The 20,547-nt window shown below is 45.2% G+C and overlaps 1 protein-coding gene across 1 annotated transcript in view; it reads right to left on the bottom strand.

The window, feature by feature from the left end:
- Polr1a (RNA polymerase I subunit A) overlaps positions 1 to 20,547 on the bottom strand; it is a 64,191-nt gene that overhangs the window by 13,141 nt on the left and 30,503 nt on the right. Inside the window, exons 14-23 of the mRNA XM_041639341.1 lie at positions 19,519 to 19,710; positions 12,719 to 12,868; positions 11,675 to 11,858; positions 10,440 to 10,522; positions 10,172 to 10,330; positions 8,032 to 8,130; positions 6,213 to 6,365; positions 4,352 to 4,434; positions 1,931 to 2,096; positions 893 to 1,114 (exon numbers count right to left, since the gene is read on the bottom strand). Of these exons, the coding sequence (XP_041495275.1) occupies positions 893 to 1,114; positions 1,931 to 2,096; positions 4,352 to 4,434; positions 6,213 to 6,365; positions 8,032 to 8,130; positions 10,172 to 10,330; positions 10,440 to 10,522; positions 11,675 to 11,858; positions 12,719 to 12,868; positions 19,519 to 19,710 (1,491 nt within the window). The remainder of the gene's footprint in view (positions 1 to 892; positions 1,115 to 1,930; positions 2,097 to 4,351; positions 4,435 to 6,212; positions 6,366 to 8,031; positions 8,131 to 10,171; positions 10,331 to 10,439; positions 10,523 to 11,674; positions 11,859 to 12,718; positions 12,869 to 19,518; positions 19,711 to 20,547) is intronic.

Raw genomic sequence — 20,547 nt, 5'->3', positions numbered from 1 at the left:
ACAGACAGCAAGGCATGTCTTAGCTAGGTGGGAAGGCACAGCCAGTGGCACGAGAAGATGAAAGCAGAGAGCAGTGCGAGGCGGAAATCTAAAGTACCTCGACACTTAAACCAGGGGCACAGACTCTGTCCCACAGCATGCTGTTGACCAGGATGCTTTTGGCAATTCATCCTGGCCGGTCTGAAGCACAGTAGGGGCAGGACATCATTATTTACTGTCAAATGGGCAGTGCTCATGATTGTGGTCTGATAAGAGGCAAAGAACTGTCCCAGGCAACTAGGACACTAGGAGTGAGGCGACTACCAAATGCCAGTTAGCACCTCTCTTCCCTACCCAGGCTGGCCTCTCTCTAACAGAGCTCTGCCCACAGCTGCCTTCCCTCTCCACTTCTAGACTGGTCTCCTTGACCCTCATGCCTGGTGTGGTGAAGAACCCCAACCACCAGCCCGAGTAATTCCCTCAAGCTCTGCAACTCATAGCCTCTACTGAGTCTCCTAGTTAGAGTTTCACATGGCTGCCACTGGCATCTTGACTAATATCATTCTTTTTTTTTTATTAAATTTATTTATTTATTAAAGATTTCTGTCTCTTCCCAGCCACCGCCTCCCATTTCCCTCTCCCTCCCCCAATTAAGTCCCCCCCCCAAGCCCAAAAAGCAATCAGGGTTCCCTGTCCTGTGGGAAGTCCAAGGAACCCCCACCTCCATCCAGGTCTAGTAAGTTGAGCATCCAAACTGCCTAGAGCTGCAAAGGAAAAAGGCCAAGTAACTTATAAAGGTAAACCGATCAGAAAATAGTAAAAATATCATTCTTTATTACAGAGCAATCCCTTATCCTTCTCTAGCTGGGGCCTGAACACGCCAGGCACTGTGGACACAACCTCCCCATGTTACCTGCTGGGTTTCTGGGCTGCGGCCATTCTCGTTCTTGCCCTTTAGGTTCAAGGCTTTCACAGCTGCCTGAATCTTCTGGGAAAAACTCAGGAAGGCGCCTCTTCGCAGCAGGGCACTGGAATGCTTGCTATGCCATTTCTTAATGGCTTTGAAGTGGCGGAGCACTTTCTGGGGATCTGCTCTGGATAAAACTTCCTGAAGATGCTTGGACTTCATTATCACCTAAGAAGACAAATCACACAGACAAGACGACAGCGTGAAAGGTTGGTCACACTGCTGACTTCAAGGGGCCCAAGGTGCACAAGAGTCCTCAGTGCCTCTTGGAGGGATCAAGCACTCATTGGGGGAGAAAAGTCCTCACTATCAGAAGAGAAGGCAGCTCATTCAGAGCAGGACTAGGGAGAGGAAAAGACAGCCTGGGTAGCAAGACAGGTGCCAGAAAGGCAGGGCCCAGCCAAGAGTGAGATCTTCATCCTGCCTGGCAAACGTGCCTAATGGCACATGCCTTTAATCCTAGGAGGCAGAGGCATGCAGATCTCTGAGTTCAAGGCCAGCATGGTCTATAAAGTGAGTTCCAGGACAGCCAGGGATACAGAGCGATACCTTGAAACACTCCCTACCCCATCCCACCCCCCAAAACAACACTAAGTCCTGGACAGCTCATGATGGTTTCAGCTCCCCAATCTGCATTACTTGGCAGTAAGGAATATGTAAGTTACAGATGTGTGTAAAGTAGGCCTGAATTCAAAGCCTTGCCCCACCTCTTACCAGTTAGCTACTCTTTTAGTTGCCTCAGCTGTCAACTGGACAGGGTGCTACTACAGTCCTAGAACCAAGAACCAAGAAAGTACCCACTGACCCCAAAAGCAGCTACTATTCCACAGATATGTATTGTCATGGCCTAAGCAGGAGCTTTGAAGATATCAGATGCTTCAGGACAATGATGGGGGCTTTTCAAACTTCCAGCTTTTCTCAGTGGTCACACAGATGGAGTGGCGAGACTAGTCATCACTCACAGGCACAAGGGTGAGACCTTACCTCATAGTTGCTGGCCAGGAAGGGGAACTGCTTGGGCTGCAGGAACTGTGTCTTGGGGATGTCCAGGCCATCCTCCCCATATAGGAACTGTACCACGCTGCCGTCGCTATCACGGACTGTCAGATCATACTGGATGACCAGCCCTTCCAGGTGCTTGATGATACACCTGTGAAGAAACACCCCGTTCAGTGTCCACAGAGCAAACACCCCCAGGAGGCCCGAGAGGACCTGGTGACAGTAAAGGGGAAAAAAGGGGACTGCTGTACCAGATAAACACAACTCTAGGATGGACCACTTCCAATGCCCTGGGATCTAACATCCCTCAGCGAGAAGCTACATTTCCTGCCAGTTTTCCAGTGGTCTGGCTGCCACACTCCCAGAGCGAGGCTCCCATCAAGCCCAGCTGCTGGGGCTGTCCTTCACCCTTTCACTCTTCTGTATCTCAGAGCTCTAAGGGCATCCTTGGAATCACAGGCAGCCAAAGCAAAGAGAGATCAGTGTAGAGCTGACCAAGAAAACAAGGGGCATCATAAGAACTAAATGCTGACAAGATGTCCTTAATCTGAAAGCCTTCATCTTCAGTCCTCTCGTAGCGACTGGCTTTTTTTTTTTTTTTTTTTTTTACCTGCTTTTGCTTTCTGTCCTGGTCACAACTCAATGTCTGTTGCAGTTTCCCAAGACCCTGTTTGCTCTCCTCTGGCATTCAACCCAAGCTGGAAGGGTAGAGGTCAGTTCTGGCCACCAGTTTTCATGCTTGACTCAGAGCCTAGCAAGGTGGTGCCAAACACCAGCTTTCCCTTTACTACCCATGGCGGTGGTGTCGGTCTTTGGCCCTCTGCTATGCTGGCCTCACAGGTCCCAGCAGCTGCCCCTTGTGCCACATCTCTAGACTTCTTTCCTGAGCTCCAGGCCTATTGACATGCCTGCTTGGGATCTCCTGCTGCCACACCACAGGCAGCCATATTCCCCTCTCTGCAACAGCGCTCTTTCTACTTCCTATTAACTTAGATCTGCACTGCCTCTCGGGCCTAAACACTTCAGCAAGCAGTTCTGTGTCTTCCCGACTATCCCCGCCCTGAAGCCTGCCCTGTGCTCCTCATTCCTGAGTTCTCAGGAGCTCTCACTGGCAAGTGAATCCTGTGAGGTTTGCCCCAGTGTGACCTCTGCCCCACCGGCTGCTGCTCTTCTGTTCAGTGAGAAACTCCAACAACCTGCTGTTCCCTCTTCTTTCTATGGGTTCCATGCTGAGATTCTATCACACCCAGGTCTGTACTTCACACATACTGATCATGTACTTCCTGGTTTTTCTTAAACTACACAAGTATTCTTGAGTAATTGAGGGGCGAAGGGCCTCTGCTCATACAAAGGAACTGGTTAGGCGATCCAAGCCCCTGGGAAGAAAGGGGACTGACCTTACTTCCCTGACCCTGCTTGGGCACTGCCAGCCCTGCAGATGGGCATCTTACCAACAGATCACTCAATGTTATTTTTGTCCTCCCTTCTCTAATGCCATTGAGTCAAGGAGGAAGAGATTGGAACAGGGTGTGCACGCTTGAGTTCAGAAACAGAAGAAATGTCAAAGGCATAGAGAGGAAGCCATGAAGGAATTGTGCTGCCTGTTACCCTGCCCAGCAGGGCTCAGCAGAGCAGCTAGAGAAGCATGGGGTCTCCATCCCCTCCCTTCCCATCATTATTCTCAGAAGCATACATTCTTCGAGCTCAGGAAGAACCATGACAAAAGCCTTAGAGGCTGACCATCCCACTCTGCAGTGTGCGGGGGTGGACATGGGGCATGAGAATGCAGGATTTGCTTGCCTGGATGACTGGTCCCTGGAGTTGGGCTTGTCTAGGTTTAAGCTCTATAATCCATCTCCATAACAAGGTACTGACTCCTTTTCTACCAGAAAGGAAAGAAAAGGTCTTGGCTGGGAACCTCCCAGAGAACACCTGTTACTAGAGCACTCTGTACTTATCCCAGATTGCTGAGATTCTCAAACAAAGGACAAGCTACCATTACCACTCAGACATGTCCAACCTTTTGATCTTGCTCATCATATTGCCATCTACAAAGTTCAGCCCTGAGAACTGTGTAACCAGCTTTATATATGCATAGAGAAGCTCATAATGTTTGATGTAAGGTTATAAGTTTATGTTGGCTTGTTTCCACAGATATTTTGAGACACATGCAGCACATAGGTTGGGCACACGTAGAAGACCTGCAGAACACAGGACCTACTGTGTAAACCTCTGAGGGCAAGCTCTACCAGCAATGCAGAAATACTCTGTGCTATTTTCTGTCTCAGGCCACACATGGAGACATTTAAAAGAGATTTTATCATCCAAAGAACCCTTAGTGACACACGACAAGTGCAAGGTCCTGGGATACCAACTCCACCCACCAGAGGCTTCAGGTGCTTTTACCTTTGGAGATAGCCAGATCGGCTGGTTTTGACAGCAGTGTCCACCAGGCCTTCTCGTCCCGCCATGCAGTGAAAGAAGAACTCCTACGGAAATGTGAGAGCCAGGTCTCAAAGGCAGCAGTGAACACCACCCTATGCACCCTCTCCTAGCTATGCAGACTCTTCCTTTCCTAGAGCCTAGAACCCTGGTTTTCATAACCCCAATGGCTCCTAAAGACTTCTGTGGTCCTTGGACATGTGGATCAAAAGCACCAGAAGCCAGAAACCCTATATGTAGTTTGCCATCCTCAAGACACTCCATGCCAGATTTCCAGTGAGAAGAATATCAGTGTCAAATGACATTCTAAAGTCCCATGCTTGATTCTGCAGTTAAGGTGTTTTCCAAACTTCTCTGGTTTTAAGATAAGGACTTCATTTATAGTCCAAACTGACCTTCAATTGTGATCCTCCTGCTTCAGGCTCCTGACTAATTGAGATTACTGTTGTGAGCTGTAGTTGGGATTACACATGTGAGCTATCCCAGCGCAGTGATTTGATACACTAAAGGGTGGAAGTCAGAATTTGAAACATTTTTGTTTATCTCGCTTTTCCAAAATTGACTTCCATCACAAAAATACATTTACAACATCCATCAGCAAATATGCAAACACACACTGAGAGAGAGAGAGAGAGAGAGAGAGAGAGAGAGAGAACGAGAACTCAAGGTAAACTTTTATGGTACTATCTCATCCCTTATTACATGGGACAAACTATTTTCTTTACCACTCTACTCTACTTTATCACATAAAGGGATTGTGAACCCTATCTACTACAATGACAGGGTCTCTTTATTGTGTAACTCTGGCTATTCTGGAACCACTACGTAGAACAGCCTGGCCTCAAACTCAGAATCTGAAATATTCTAGACTACATCAACCCACTATCATCTCTTGCCTATAGGCTACAGATGACCCTGGGAATGCTTGTGTGGGGTCAATGGAGGGGCCTGTGGAGTACTCAGCAGCCTTGGAATAGTTCACTCTAGATTCGGCATCCTTTTAGACATACACAACACCATGGAAACAAGGGACTAACATCCAAAAGGCCATTCCCTTAAAGAATGTGTTTGCTGAAGCAAAATTAGGTACCTGATACAATATCCCACTATTATGAAGTGAGGGGAGGGAATGGGAAATGGGGACTTCATAAAATTAATCTCCACCAGCCGGGCGGTGGTGGCGCACACGCCTTTAATTCCAGCACTTGGGAGGCAGAGGCAGGCGGATCTCTGTGAGTTCGAGACCAGCCTGGTCTACAAGAGCTAGTTCCAGGACAGGCTCCAAAACCACAGAGAAACCCTGTCTCGAAAAAACCAAAAAAAAAAAAAAAAAAAAAAAAAAAATTAATCTCCACCATGTTCCTTTTAGTGACATGAGCACCATGGTGACTGACACTCCTTTTTTCTAGTTGCTTCTGAAGCAGCTAAGAACTGGCTTTGAGAGGCTACATCATAGACAAGGGTGAGGCCAAGATCAATCTTATCTTTTCATTTTCTTTTGAGATAAGGGCTGGCTATGGCTTTGGCTGGACTCAAACATGACAATTCTCCTTCCTTGGGCAAATACTGGGATTACAGCAAGAGCCACCACATCTGGCTCTTTCTTTTCACTTTTGCACTAAACATTTATCACATGCCTACTATGTGCTAGCACCCTGCTAGCTCAAGTATCACAGTGGGGACCACCACGAGATGGCTGTGGTCTTGGAACCTGTGGTCTAGCCTTTAACACTTTCCACTTGATTGTTCTTGTGGTGTTGTTGTCCCATGGCCTCACCACTACTAGGTCTAAAACTGAGAGAAAAATACTAAAAATACCACATACAGGAGGCCTGATACCAGTAAGGAACCTTCCAGTGACGAAGCCACCAGCCCTGGGGGTGAACTCGTAAGGCTCGAAGCAGGGTAGTGACTTGCCAGATGCCATCAAAGGGGGTCTCCGACCTTCCAACTCAATCTGGCCCAGCAGGCAAGAGATCTGGGGGAAGGAAACACAAAAGACACGCAAGGTTTCTGTGAGTGCTAAACAATGCTTTATCTGAAAACACTTCCAGCTTTCTTTCATGAGAGCATTCAGGAAGAGATCTAGAAGGCCAACCTAGTTGTTGTAACAAGTCATGGAAGCACATTTCCGGAAAAAGTTGGCTCTGGCTTACTTTTTACTTTTGGGGACAGTTGAGAACAAGTGATGTTTAGAAAAGAAGCTAAGACTTAGAATCATATTATACCTGGAAGGACCTTGAAGTTTTATCCTGGTTGGTTTTTAAATAACTTTACACAAGCTAGAATTACCTGGGTAAAGAAACCTCAGTTGAGAGAATGTCTCCATCAGGTTGTCTGGAAACAAGCCTATAGTGTAGTTTCTTTGTTAATGATTAATGTGGGTGGGCCCAGCTCACTGGGGGCAGGTTATCCTGAGCTGTAAAAGACAGCAGACTGAGCAAGCCATGGGGGACGAGTTGGTAAGCAGTATTCCTCTGTGGTTTCTGGTCCAGGTCCTGCCTTGAGTTTCTACTCTAATTTCCCTTAACCATGGAGTATGTCCTGAAAGTTGTAAGATGAAATAAACCCCTCCCCACATTGCTTTATCACAGCAATATAAACCCTAACTAAGAAAAGTTCCAATGGAGAAATGGAAATCCACAGGAAAAACTAATCCTAGAGCCAGTCAATGCACTCATGTGGGTGCTTAGGAAACGGCATGTGAAGACTCCTGGGCGGGGAGGCAATGTATCTATATTTCCTCTTGGTTAGTGGGCTTTTGGCAGGATGTTCAGTCTTTAAGCCCACTCTGTGTCGTGGTGCTACCTACAATGGAACATGCCCCTTAAGAGCCTCTCAAAGTCATCAGGATTGAAAAACAAAAAAATCCACATCACAACAGGTACTAAGAATTCTGAAAATGACTCCATAGCACCAGGGAACTCTGGGAAGACAATGAGGCTCAAGAGGTAAATGATCCTTAGACGAATGCTTACAATGCAATAGTAAATGAAAAAAGTGGAGCATGCAACATCATAAGGTTCTGCGTGTGTGGTGAGTGACAGTGTGAAATCATGTATTACTTGTTGAAGGCTAGAGGTTGGCACTGGCTGCTCCCTTAATCTCTTGTCACCTTTATGTTTAAAACAGGGTCTTTCACTGAACTTCAGACTAATCAATTTGGTTAGGCTGGCTGGCCAAAGAACCTCAGGGATCTGCCCCCACCCGCAAGAAGGGGATTACAGGCATCTTTTACTATATCCAGCTTTCTATGTGAGTTCTACAGATCTGAACTCAGGTCTTTGGGCTTATGAAGTGGACACTTTATTGACTGAGTCATCTCCTTATTTCAACATCAAGATCTATACTGAAATTTTACAGAGACACGGTGTGTAGATACAACATGAATATACACAGCACAATGCCTGCTGTTATAATACATTTCCATGTGGTATATAACTTGCTATTTCTATCAGCTCTGCCTACAGCACTGACACTGGATAACACCTGCACTGGTTTCTATATGCTTTAGTGTTTTTCAGTCTTCTCAAATCTGTTTTATGTGAATTGAAGATGTTTTAAAATCAGAAATGAATGAGAAAGCTGACTCCTGACAGCAGCCCACCCCTCTGGCACACTGAATAAGGTACTTTTGTTCATACTTGCATTGTGTTCACGGTTGACCCTTTGGCTCCCGACTGCACCATCATCTGCAGGTTGTTCTCAGGGAACTGTCTGTGCAAACCGAAAGGCATACATGCCTGTGGGTTAAATCAACACACAGGTCAGTTCAGAAGGCAAAATTATGACACAGAAACAATAAAGCCAGAGAGAGACTTTATCTATGGCCAAGGGCTAAATTGCATTAAAGACAAAGGAAAGCCTAATCTGGCACTATTCTTCCACTAAAATGTCAAATGGGTGCCTGCCCTCTGCTATGCTCAAAAGAACCAAGTTTCATTAACTGGCTAAATGGCAGCAAAAAGGGAAACAAAAAGCTGAGAAGCAGGGTGGGGCTGGCAAATCCACTCTGTGATTCTGACAAGGAGCTGGATGTGGTGGTTTGAATAAGGATGGCCCCAGAGACTTATTCACTTATTTGAATGCTTAGTCATTAGGAAGTGGCACTATTTGAGAGGATTAGAAGGATTAGGAAGTATGTCACTGCCCTCCTCCCCCACCCATCAAGAAGTAGAACTCACTCAGCTACTTCTCTGGCAACATGTCTGTCTGTGTGCTGTGATGTTCCCCACTGTGATAATAATAACTAACCACCGAAATTGTAAGCAAGTCCACAATTAAATGTTTTCCTTTATAAGAGTTGCTTTGGGGGCTGGAGAGATGGCTCAGAGGTTAAGAGCACTGCCTGCTCTTCCAAAGGTCCTGAGTTCAATTCCCAGCAACCACATGGTGGCTCACAACCATCTGTAATGAGATCTGGCACTTTCTTCTGGCCTGCAGGCACACATGCAGATAGAATACCGAGAATACTGTCTACATAATAAATAAATTAAAAAGAGTTGCCTTGGTCATGATGTCTCTTCACAGCAATAGAACAGTGACAAGATAATAGGTAAGAATAAAGTCTAAGCCTGCCTTGGTGGCGTATGCCTTTAATCCCACACTCAGGAGGCAGAAGCCTGGTCTACAGGTAAGTCTGGACAGCCAGGACTACATAGAAAAAACCCTTTTTTGGTTAAAAAAAAAAAAAAGCAAAAAAATAAATAAAATCTAAGATGAGGTCCTGATGAAGCAGGCCAGAAAAGCTCAGCCTAGATGCCCAGAGCTAGTGCACCACAATGTCCACACTTGCCAGCAAGCTCAGGAGAAGTAGGAAGCCCCACCAGGAGATCCTGAGGGACAACGGCATGGGGGCATGGGTTCTGCCTGGAGATCCAGACACCCTATTCAACACAGAAGGGGCAGAGCCTGGGTTGGAAGAGGGCAGGAAGTGGGAGCTGTGCTCTGTCAGTGCTGGTGGACAAGATCCCCACCTTCCCATGCAGTGCTAGAAGGCTCTCCGAATAAAACCGTCTATTGAGGAGCGCTATCTTCTAGGCCACCAATCGAATGCTGATAGGCAGGAAGGGGACCCACAGACAAACTCTGATGTTGTCCTTTCTTTCCTCAGGCTGGGCCCCAGGGTTGATCAGGCAGAGTGAAAGGTAGGCTGGCTTCTCCTAACCACAGGGTAGGGAGTTCAGGCTCTGGGGTAGGAGCACAGGGAGAAGCAAGCTGTGATCTTGACTTAGGCAGATTCCCCTCTCCTTCTGAACTGCACAGGCTGGGCTTGGCATTGTCTGCAAGCGCTGTGAACCAGTGCTCCCCACATGCCTGCTTCTAGGCAGGAACAACTCGGAGCCCAGGCACATTACTTATGGAAAGAAGTTCCCACAGCAAGTACAAAGCACAGCATGAACTTGAAGCCAGGCATTCACCCCAGCTCTGCGGCATAAGTAGCAGTGGCTTCTGCCCCTTCGTTCTGTTCACCCATTTACAGTGCTGGGGTTCTACTGTGCAGCTTCTTTCTTCAGTCCCATTTAATGCAGCAACTCCAAAGTAAACACATTTAGAAATGTGGTACAAACTGTTCCCTTTTTAGCAGGAACCTAGGGCCTTCCCAGACTCTCATGGAGAGAACGAGACCCGGAGCTCTTCATAAAGATGCAGTCTACCTACCCAACTTCCAACCTCACCTACTCTCAAGGGCCCAGAGTGAAAATCAAAATGTAACTAAAAACAAATCAACAAAAATCAGTATTCAAAAAGATGGGGATTTCTACAATGTATGTCTAGGCTAACCTTGTTGATCTCATTGCTGTAATGGTTCACTTCCTCCTTGAACTTCATATCAATCATATTAAAATCCCTCTGGTCTTTCCCCAGATGGGCATCCTGCCATTTCCCTTGGATCTCATCACATGATGCAGCTTCTGGCAGGTTCAATGCAGCTCTGACAGCCTAGAATGAAGAAAGGAACAGAAGATGGTAGCTAAAAGAGGGTGTGGTTTCTATCTGTGAGATGAGTGGCCCCTGGACAGCAGGTCAGCCTCCCAATCCTCTTCTTTACCCGGGGCCCACACTGGGTGGATTCTTCAATGATGCGCTGTCTCTTCATGTCTGCATCTGGCTTAACCAAAATGTCTTCTACACCTGCAAAGTCAAACAGATAAATTCAACAGGGCCCAGGCCTAATGTCTCACAGGCTTGTGAACTTGGTGATACTCAGAGCCAAAGCTGAGAGTCACAGACACAGGAAGATCTGGAAGAGTGATGTTCACATCAGTGCATGCATAAGAAGGTCTAAACATTTCATAAGAGATAAAATTAAGGCTTAAAATTGAGGTATGTAGGTAGGAAGTAAGCCTAGGCTTGAGCTACACTCTGCTGGCTACATCCAATAAATCTGTTTGGGGTGAAAAGGCTAGAGATTTTGGTTAAAAAGCTGTTCAGTGGTGGAAGAGAGGCAGTGAGTATCCCAGGAGCCCTATGTGCAGGTCACACCATGTCAAGTGTGGGCAACAGTGGTCCTCAGCACTGCCTCAGAAGAGTAGAAGACCTGCATCCATTAAGTAAAGCCCATCCTTTGGCCCAAAAGATTGAAGAACAGCTCACCCTAAACAGTAATTTCCTTTCAACCCAACAATATTTTGTTTCCACCTGTGAATGGCATAGACTTAAGAATACCTTATCCAAGGTTTGATTGGGAAGGCAACAACTGACGATTTAAAAACTAGAGCAAACATCTGGAATCCCAGTACAATAGCATGGAAACTGGAGACTACATGTGAGCACAAAGAAGAAGAAAAGATTCCTCTGTGTGGAAGCCAAAACCACAAATGCAGGCCCTGCTACAAGGACACATCCAGGCCATCCTTGTAATGATGACCTCTGTCTAAACAGAGCTGGAATGAGGTTGGCCAGCTTTCTCCCAAAGCTCCACTTGCTCCTAGCTTGGCTTTGTTTCCTCTGTCAGCTTTATGGCATATGGATCATCGATGCACTTGAGCCATTCAGGTTTGTACCATGTGCTCAGAATGCTACAAGCATGACAGTTGCTTAGGTCTGGTCTTTGCTTCTGAGTTGGGTGTAGGAGCATTTTCCATCATAAAGGGTGAGGTGAAGAAAGGAGCAGGATAGGAGGAGATGGGAAGAGTTGCTCTGTGCCGTGGCAGGGAAAGGGACAGTAGCTGCAGAAAGTCAGATAGATAGCACTGAAGGGAAGAGCCTAAACATCCACCAAGAAAATGATCTAGATGCCATCCGCAGGGTCTGCAGAGCCAGGGTCACGAGCCTAGTACTCACCCAAGGTGAAACCTCTATAGAGCTGCAGGTAGGCAGTGAAGAGGCGGGCTAGGCAGGTGAGAACCCTGCCGCTGGTCTCACCCCCATAGATCTCATAGCAGCAGTGGACCAGGCCATAGGCAGAGCTCCCGTAGTGTGCCTTGTCCAGCACTCCACAGAGCAGCTCCCCTTCCCTGATGATCACCTGTGCAGGGAAGGGTTACTAATGTCAGGTTGCAGGGGACATCTCTTGGAAGAGCCACCCACACAAGTCAAGAATTATTAGCTTTATTGTGCATGTCCCTCTACTGTGGCCTGCCTCAAATCCTTCAGGGAAAAAAGGAGGGATTATGTGAAACTAACACATACTTTAAATAAGGGAGATGAACACACACTGGCTAAGTTTTTAATTGCACACATTAAGTTGTTGATCTATTCAGGGAAAAGCAATAGCTGCTCCAGGTCTGCACAGGACGTCTGTCAGTCCTGCTACAGGACAGGGGATGAGCTTCATGGGTACAGTTCACGCTAAGCAATCAGGGACCCTAGGTTCAATACTCAAAACCACAGAAAAAAGAAAGCAAGAGGGAAGAGGGAGGGACGGAGGAAAGCAGGCCCTGTTAAAAATACACAGCCAGCTGCACACTTGAGATGCTTGCTCACGAAGAACATAGGGGCCTTGGAAATCTTTGGGGTGGGAGTATTCTCATAGCAGCAAAGCACTGGCCTTCCCCAAGCCTGGTTCCATGTTTAGAGCAAGGATTTGGAGACCTCATAGCAATTTGGTGAACTCAAGGCACCAGAGGCCTTGAAGAAAACATGGGCTCTACACTGTAAGCACTGCAGAATCAGCACCAGCTTCTGGGAAGCCTTCCCAAAACAACAGCAGTTTCATATGAGAGCCAGAGGGCAGAGAACAACCCTCTCCACTCACCCCTAAACAAAAGTGGATACCACCTTGGACAAAACTCATCTTCTGAGGCACAGCATCAGTTTCTGGATTCATTTTAAATCAACCTGCCTACCACCAGAAACAGAAAACAACTTTACAAAGAGCAGCCATACCTGAGACTCACACATGGAGTCAGGGTCAAAGTCAGGGACAGGCCGTGGAGTTTCCTTCACCCAGGCTTTACTGCCAATTTTTGCCTTTCCAGATAAGTTCAGGGGGATGTAGTCCTCTGGGATTATGTTTATGAGCAGGGTTGACACAACCTGGAGGAAAGGGGACAATATGATGGAAGGGGAAGAGTTAATTGCTCTTTTAGGACCATCTGCCTCATGATGCCATCTCTCAGGCTTTCAAGGCTCAGTAAGGTGATCAGGTCCTCTGAAAGACAAGCCCATCAAAAATACACTAAAACTTCATTAGGATTTTTATTCCCTAAATACTTCAACCTAAAGTGAGCATCTCTGAGAATTGCATTAAATTTCTGAACAGGCCAAAGGAAGGATAATTGTTTTGGGGTCAAAATAAGTATTTGGTAATGTGGTAAAATAACAAAGGCGAAGCTTTCGTGACGTTGAGAGAGATGGGGAGGCTCCTAACACTCGTCACCTGCCAGAAAAGACACGCTCCTCAGCTGTCCTGCAACAGAGACCATTATTCCTGTGTTTAGTAACTTCCTCCCTGCACAAGACTTGGCTTCTCAAGGCAGGGACATAACGGCGAAGAACTGACTAAGGAGCATTCCTTGGGAGGCCTGAAATGTCTAACTGAGACGTTTCAGTTAGACTGGCTGCAGAGTGGGGCACACCAGGGATTGGGGTGCCCTGGTATCAGTCATGCAATGAGGACACCTTCTGATTGAGCATTGTTTATTCATAGTCTTTAGACAAGCTAAATCTACTCATTTGGCAATTACCCATCAAATGCTATGAGCCAGGCACTGCGGACAGAGCCTTGACTCCCTAAGGATTCATGCTCTAGAGGAAGGTAGGACAAGGAAAGGTAACTCAGAGCAAGAGTGAGAAGGCACCAGGGCTTTAAATAAGCCAGGGAAGGCTTCAGCCAGCAGTGGTGAAATCCAGAGCAGTCAGGGACAGGATCATGTGTTTGCGGGCAAGGGGCAGGAAGAGTAGGTGGAAAGGCTTAGCCTGAGTGAGAAGGAGAGTATCTGGTAGGTATTGATGTGTTCTGCCTTGGCCAATTAGGGATACTATCCCCAATACCCTAACCTGCAAAGAGTGGGAATAGGAATTTATTTCTATGGTTATGGGAGCGGAGAAGGACAAAATGAGGCAGACTCAGAGTCTGGGAAGAGTCATGCTTTCTAGTTCATAAACAGAGATTTCTTAAGCTGTCTTGGCTTGGTGGAAAGAGTGTTTAGAAGACTTACAAGGGTGCTAATCCCATTCATTCTGCTCCCGTGACCTAAACATCTCCCAAGGCCTCATTCTGCAATACTATCCCAGGGGTGGGGAGTAGAGTGAGGGTTGTGAACAGGAATCTTGAGAAATAAATATTCAGACGAGAGCATGCTCTTATTAACTCCCGACAGGACCATTTACTGTAAATACATTCCAGGTCTACACTCTGAACAAAGTAAATGCCTTAGTGAACAGGTGTCACACTGATAAGACTGCTAAGCCCATAACCTGATTTGCCAATCAGCTTTTAGAACACTAAATGCTACATCAAGAATTAATTTTACTACAGAAAGGCCAGGGTGTCTTCCCAGAATCAACCAAAAAGATTATCACTTGGTAAACAGTCGCTGATAGAAGGCCAGGAGAGGCACTTTCTCAAGCTGGTGTTCTACAGAGGAAGGCAGGTGTCTCTAGGGACAAACAATGGACTAGCTTAGGAGGGCTGCCAAGCACATCCCCACAGAGGGAGCAGGCTGGGGGAAAACAGTCAGGTATTGTAGGCAAGGGGTTGGAGAGGTAGCTCAGTGGTTGAGAGCACTGACTGCTCTTAAAGGGGATGTAGGTTCAATTTCTAGGACCTACATGGCAGCTAACTGCCTATAACTTCAGTTCCGGGGATCTGATGGCCTCTTCTGGCTTCTGCAGGCACTGCATACACATGGTGCACAGATACACATGCAAACAAAATACCTGTGCACATATAAGTAAAAGAAAGAAAAATAAAGAAAGCAGATAACTCTGTTTCTGGAGCAGAAGGCTCACTCTCCCCCACACCTCAGCTCTACAGGCTAGGGTGAGGCGAGTGTGGGGTAAGAGTCGGGGCAAGAGGTGAGGCTTCCCTGGGCTGCTTACCACAAGCTACACCTTTAGCAAAACAACATATGGCTAGTGGGGGCTGCCAGGTTGGACACCGTCAAGACCAGAATTTGGTGTACGGTAACACACATAGGTAACCATTCACACACAGAGAAATAAGGCCTGCTATCTCACCCAAGAGAACATCTGACAGTGAAGAAAATGCCACAGACTAAAGACTGGAATAAATACCAACAGCCTGGGAAAGAAGCAGCATTTATGCAAAAGCACTGCTAACATACTCAGTAAAAGTCTGTGTGTTCTTGAGGAAAATCAGGGGCAGGACAAGGATGCCTACTCTTGTCGTTTCTGCTAAGCAGTGTCCTAGAGGTTCTTGCTGAGACGGTCAGGTAAGAAAAAAGACAACATGCACTCAGATTGGAGAGGAAAGAGGAAAATCATGGTATACAGAAGATGTTCTTAAGCATTCCACAAAAATTATCATCAGAGCTAGTATATGACTCTGAAGCTGAAGGGGATCAACTTACAGGAGCAATAATGCCACCATCTGTTGGCAACCAACAGTCTAAAAACTAACAACAAAACCCACATATAAACACTAAAACGAATCAAGTACTTCAGGAATAAATTTAAGCCAAGAAGGGCCAGCAGGATGCCTCAGCAGCTAAAGGGTGCTTGTGCTAAACTTGAAGATCTGAGCTTGATCTCAAGGACTCGCACGGTAGAAGAGAACGGACTCCTGCAAGCTGTGCTTCGACCATGACACACATACACAAACCCTAAAAACAGTAAAAACAAAACAAAAAAAGAAAAAAGGAAGAAACAAAAAGAAAGAATAAAAGAAAAATTTGAACCACACATGGGCAAGTGGCTGAGGGGATAAGAGCACTGGCTGTTCTTGCAGAGGCCCCAGGTTAGTTAGTTCCTAGCACCCCATCAGGCAGCTCTCGACTGCCTATGAGTCTAGTTCCAGGGGATCTGATACCTTCTTCTTGTCTCCGTGGGTGGCTGAATGTATGTGCTGCACAGACAGACCAACAAGCACAAAACACTTACACAATAAAGATGACAGCACAGCTGAGAGGAGTGAAAAGGGCCAGCTGACCCTAAAATTCGTGGGAATGCAAAGGATCTCTTGGTCAAAGCAATCTCAAAACAGAAGAACAGAGCTGGAAGACTTTCATTCTGATTTTAAACCTCACTAAGAAGCTATAGAAACCAAGGCAGAATGGCCCCGGCATTATGATACACACTAACAAAAGGAATATAAATGAGTCAGGAAGAAATATCTGCAAGTAATTGCTTTTAGATCTAGTGTTGAGGACATTCAATGGAAAAGATCAATACTATCAGCAACTGTGCTGACAAAAAAGCACACACACACAGACACATATATATCCAAGAACCAATTTTGAACCCCATCTTATACCACAAAAGTTAACCCAAAATGGACCCAAGACCTAAATGTATAGCTAAACCAATAAGATGATTAGCCATCACAAGAGGAGCACAAGCGACAACACAAACACCTGGTAAATTGGACTTTATCTAAATTTAAAACTTCTGTCAGTTGAATGACAAGAAAATAGAAAAATATTTCATACAATAAGAAAAAATTTTATAAACCACATATATGGTGTAATGCTAATGGCCAGAAAATATAAAAATTCTTATGACTCAATAAAAAGACAAGTACCATAGTAAATGGGCAAATAACTTGAACAGACATTTGTCTAAAAGACATTTGTCTAATCTATTGACATTGCTGGGACAAATATAAACTATGTCAACTTCAAAAAACAGCTTGGGTGTTCCTCAAAAAATTACAGAATTACAGTATGACTCTATTACTATAGCATACATACAGAATTATAGTATGATTCAAATAAGAACTGAAAACACATGCTTACAAGGGGAGCAGGTAGAAGAGTTCATGGCAGCTTTACTTGTAATATTCAAGTGGAAACAACCCTAAATATCCATTCTTAACTGAAAATGAATAAACAAAATGTAGTATGTCCACATGACAGCATGTTCTTCAGCCACAAAAACAGTGAGTAATACACGTTAGCCTTCAGAACATTATACTAAATCAAAGAAGCGTGTCACAAAGTCTCACTGTAGATTTAGATGAAATGTACAAATCAGGCAAAGTCACAGAGACTAGGAGTTGAGGGGAGGAAGTGGGACTGATCACTAATGTTCACTAATAGATAACAGAATTTCTTTGTAGGGTGAGAGCAATATTCTAGAATTAATTCTTAAAAGTTGTCCTCTGCACTTACGGAAATGTTCAACATCCTTAGCCATCAGAGAAATGCAAATCAAAACAAATATGAGATTCCATCTTACAACTGTAAGAATGGCCAAGATCAAAAACACTGATGACAACTTATGTTGGAGAGGATGTGGGGTAAAGGGAACACTTCTGCATTGCTGGTGGGGGTGCAAACTGGTACAGCCCCTTTGGATATCAGTATGGTGATTTCTCAGAAAACTAGAAAACAACCTTCCTCAAGACCCAATAATACCATTTTTGGGTATATACCCAAAGGATGCTCAATATTACTACAAGGACATGTGCTCAACTATGTTAATAGCAGCATTATTTATCATAGCCAGAACCTGGAAACAACCTAAATGCCCCTCGACCAAAGACTGGATAAGGAAAATGTGGTACATTTACACAATGGAGTACTACACAGCGGAATAAAACAATGACATCTTGAGATTTGCAGGCAAATGGATGGGTCTAGAAAACATAATACTGAATGAGGTAACTCAGACCCAGAAAGACAAACATCATATGTATTCACTCATAAGTAGCTTTTAGACATAAAGCAAAGAAAACCAGGCTACAAATCATAATCTCAGAGAACCTAGACAACAAAGAGGACCCTAAGAGAGACATACATGGATCTAATCTACATGCAAAGTAGAGAAAGACAAGATCTCCTGAGTAAATTAGGAGCATGGAGACCATGGGAGAGGGGAGGGGAGAGGAAGGAAAGGGAGCAGAGAAAAATGTATAGCTTAATAAAATCAACTAAAAAAAAAAGTAAAAAAAAAGTTGTCCTCTGACTTCCACATGAGCGACACACACACACAAACAATACAGTAAAACAAATTTGTGATTTGCAATGGTGAATCTTCATTGTCAACTTGATGGGATTTAGAATCACCATAGGAACACAACTCTGCGTGTGTCTGTGTATTTCTAGAAAAGTTTAATTGAAGAGACCCACTCCTGGATGTGGCTGGCACCACCCAAGGGAGAGCTGAGCACCAGGGTTCATGTCTCCATGCTTCTTGACTGTGCATGCAATGTGACAGCTGACTCCTGGCCACCAACCTTTCCTGCCATGTCAGGTATTCAGTTACAGCAATGAGAAAAGTAATAGCTGTTCTAAACAAAATATTAGCAAGTCAAATTCAACAGCTGCAATGATGATTTAGATATGAACTATTCTTTCAAAATTCCCCTTGTGGTGAAGGTTCTGCCCCCAGCTGGTGGGACTACTGAGAGATGGCTGCACCTTGAAAGTGCTAACTCCATCAAATGGGCCAATCCACTGAGTTTACTGGATCTGCTGATGTAGTAGAAGGCATAGAGTAGAAGGCCTGGAGCACAGCCCTGAAGGGCCTCTCTTCCATGCTTCTTCTTGGTTCTTTTTCTGTCTACTGTCCCTCTACTATACCCTTAACGTTCTGATTCACCAAACAAAGGTCTGGAAGCAACAGAGTCAAGTGACCAAAACTGAAAGCTCTGAAACTGAGCTACAGTAAACTCTTCCTCATATAAAGGGCTTTGTTACTGCAACAAAATGGAGACATAATCATTCATAAAATAGTCATGGTGTTTTAAGACTTTTATAGACTAAGCTGGCAGTGGTGGCACAGGTCTTTAATCCCAGCACTTGGGAGGCTAAGGTAGGTGGATCTCTGAGTTTGAGGCCAGCCTGGTCTACAAAGTGAGTTCTAGGATAGCCAGGGTTACACAGAAAAACCCTGTCTTGAAAAGAAAAACAAAAAAACAAAAACCAAGACACTTTCACAGACTTAAAGAATTATAGAGCTGGAGGAGGCCACAGAGATTTTTTTCAAATCCACTTTTTATGGGTAAAAAGTCAAGACTCTAGAAGTTGATCCTTGAAGCTGAACTTAGAGGCCCAGGCAACAGTAGAAGAATATACTGTAGTGTATTTCATCATTTGGTTTCCATGTATACTATTATATGTTTGCTTTGGGCATTAAAAATCCTGAGTTTGAATTCCAATTCTTCCTCTAATAACCCCGAACATGTAATTTAACATTAGTCTCAGCATTATCATCTGTTAAAGAGAGAAAGCTAGATTTAAACACTAAAAAAATCAGGTGTCAATGAACTCAGCAAAGCCTTTGGTTATTTCTCAATGAACCTTAATACTAGAACTGTAACACCATTGGCATTTGCACTGCATCTGAATTAGGGGACACCAACTTCATGTTAAAATCAATAAACAGGAACCATGCAACCTGCTCTTAGAATCACCTTGAGTTTTCCCAGACCTTGGAGCCCCACGCAAAGGGAAGGATTAGAGACTTTGTTGTCTCTGCTCTAGGATCTCTTGGAATTGAAACTGTTATATGAGTGGCTTATTTCCTTTTAAAATATACACTGGCTGCTTTCTCCCAATTACCTGCTTTCCTGTCCACAGTGGGTAGGGCTTCAGGATGGCAGGAGCAAAGAGCTTCACACGTCCCACTTTGTCTGTGAGCCCTCGGTACACCAGCTCCATGTACTGCTCCCGGGTGAAAAAGCATCCCCGAATGGTCATGTTTGCACCTGAAACCATGTGATCTTGAATCAGTCCTGCCAATGGCTGGCCATCCTGAAAATCAAAGAGAAAAGAACAAAGCCAAACTTCAAGTCACAGTCTCCAATTTGTAACCATGTTCTTGGAAGTCACTTTGATCAAGAGCTTTCATATAAAGGCCAGACTATCCACCCCATGCTCTCCCTTAGAAACAGGCCTCACAATCACATGACCAGGAGTTACACTCGCCTCAACTTTTGCCAGCCGCCTACTGTCTTATGGCAAAAGTATTTCAAGCTCATTTAGTTCCACAAGCCGTCCTTTTCCTATGACCATCTGGTTCTGGTTACTCAGCAGATTTCTGGCATTTATGCAGAAGTTTGGTCTGGCTGCTGTCAGTCGTGTTCTTGTTTTTTGTAGTTTGGTTTTATGCTTTTGCGTTTTCACACATTTCTGGCCTTGTTCTTCTGTAAATCAGTCATCCATTTAACAAATATTTATTGAGAGCCTACTGTATGCCTAGGCATTAGGCGGATCATCAGACTATTTCAGGAAAAGACAGATAGTAAACAAATGCTGAGACGAGTACATGACCACAAAGTGTTTTAAATGTCACAGAAGAGCAGCACCGAATGGGCCATTTACAGACTGGGGAGGGGTGGCCAGACCCCATCTCTCTGGGAGAAGCGCTGCAGCTGAAGTCTTAGGAATGACTTGCTCTTTTTGAGACAGGGTCTCACTATGTACCTCTGGCTGTCTGGAACTCATTAAGTAGACAAGGCTGGCCTTGAATGCAGAGATCTGCCTGACTCTGCCTCCTGAGTGCTGTGACTAAAGGTGCGGGACACCACAGCCTGGGCTCAGGATTCCTGAGAGGATCTTGATGTATTCGACTACACGGAGAAAGAACGT

The sequence above is a fragment of the Microtus oregoni genome, unplaced genomic scaffold (genome assembly GCF_018167655.1).
Source record: "Microtus oregoni isolate MIOR12 unplaced genomic scaffold, Mior012 000002F_ref0000024, whole genome shotgun sequence".
NCBI classification, from domain to species: domain Eukaryota; kingdom Metazoa; phylum Chordata; class Mammalia; order Rodentia; family Cricetidae; genus Microtus; species Microtus oregoni.
This window is presented reverse-complemented; position numbering and strand designations above follow the sequence as displayed.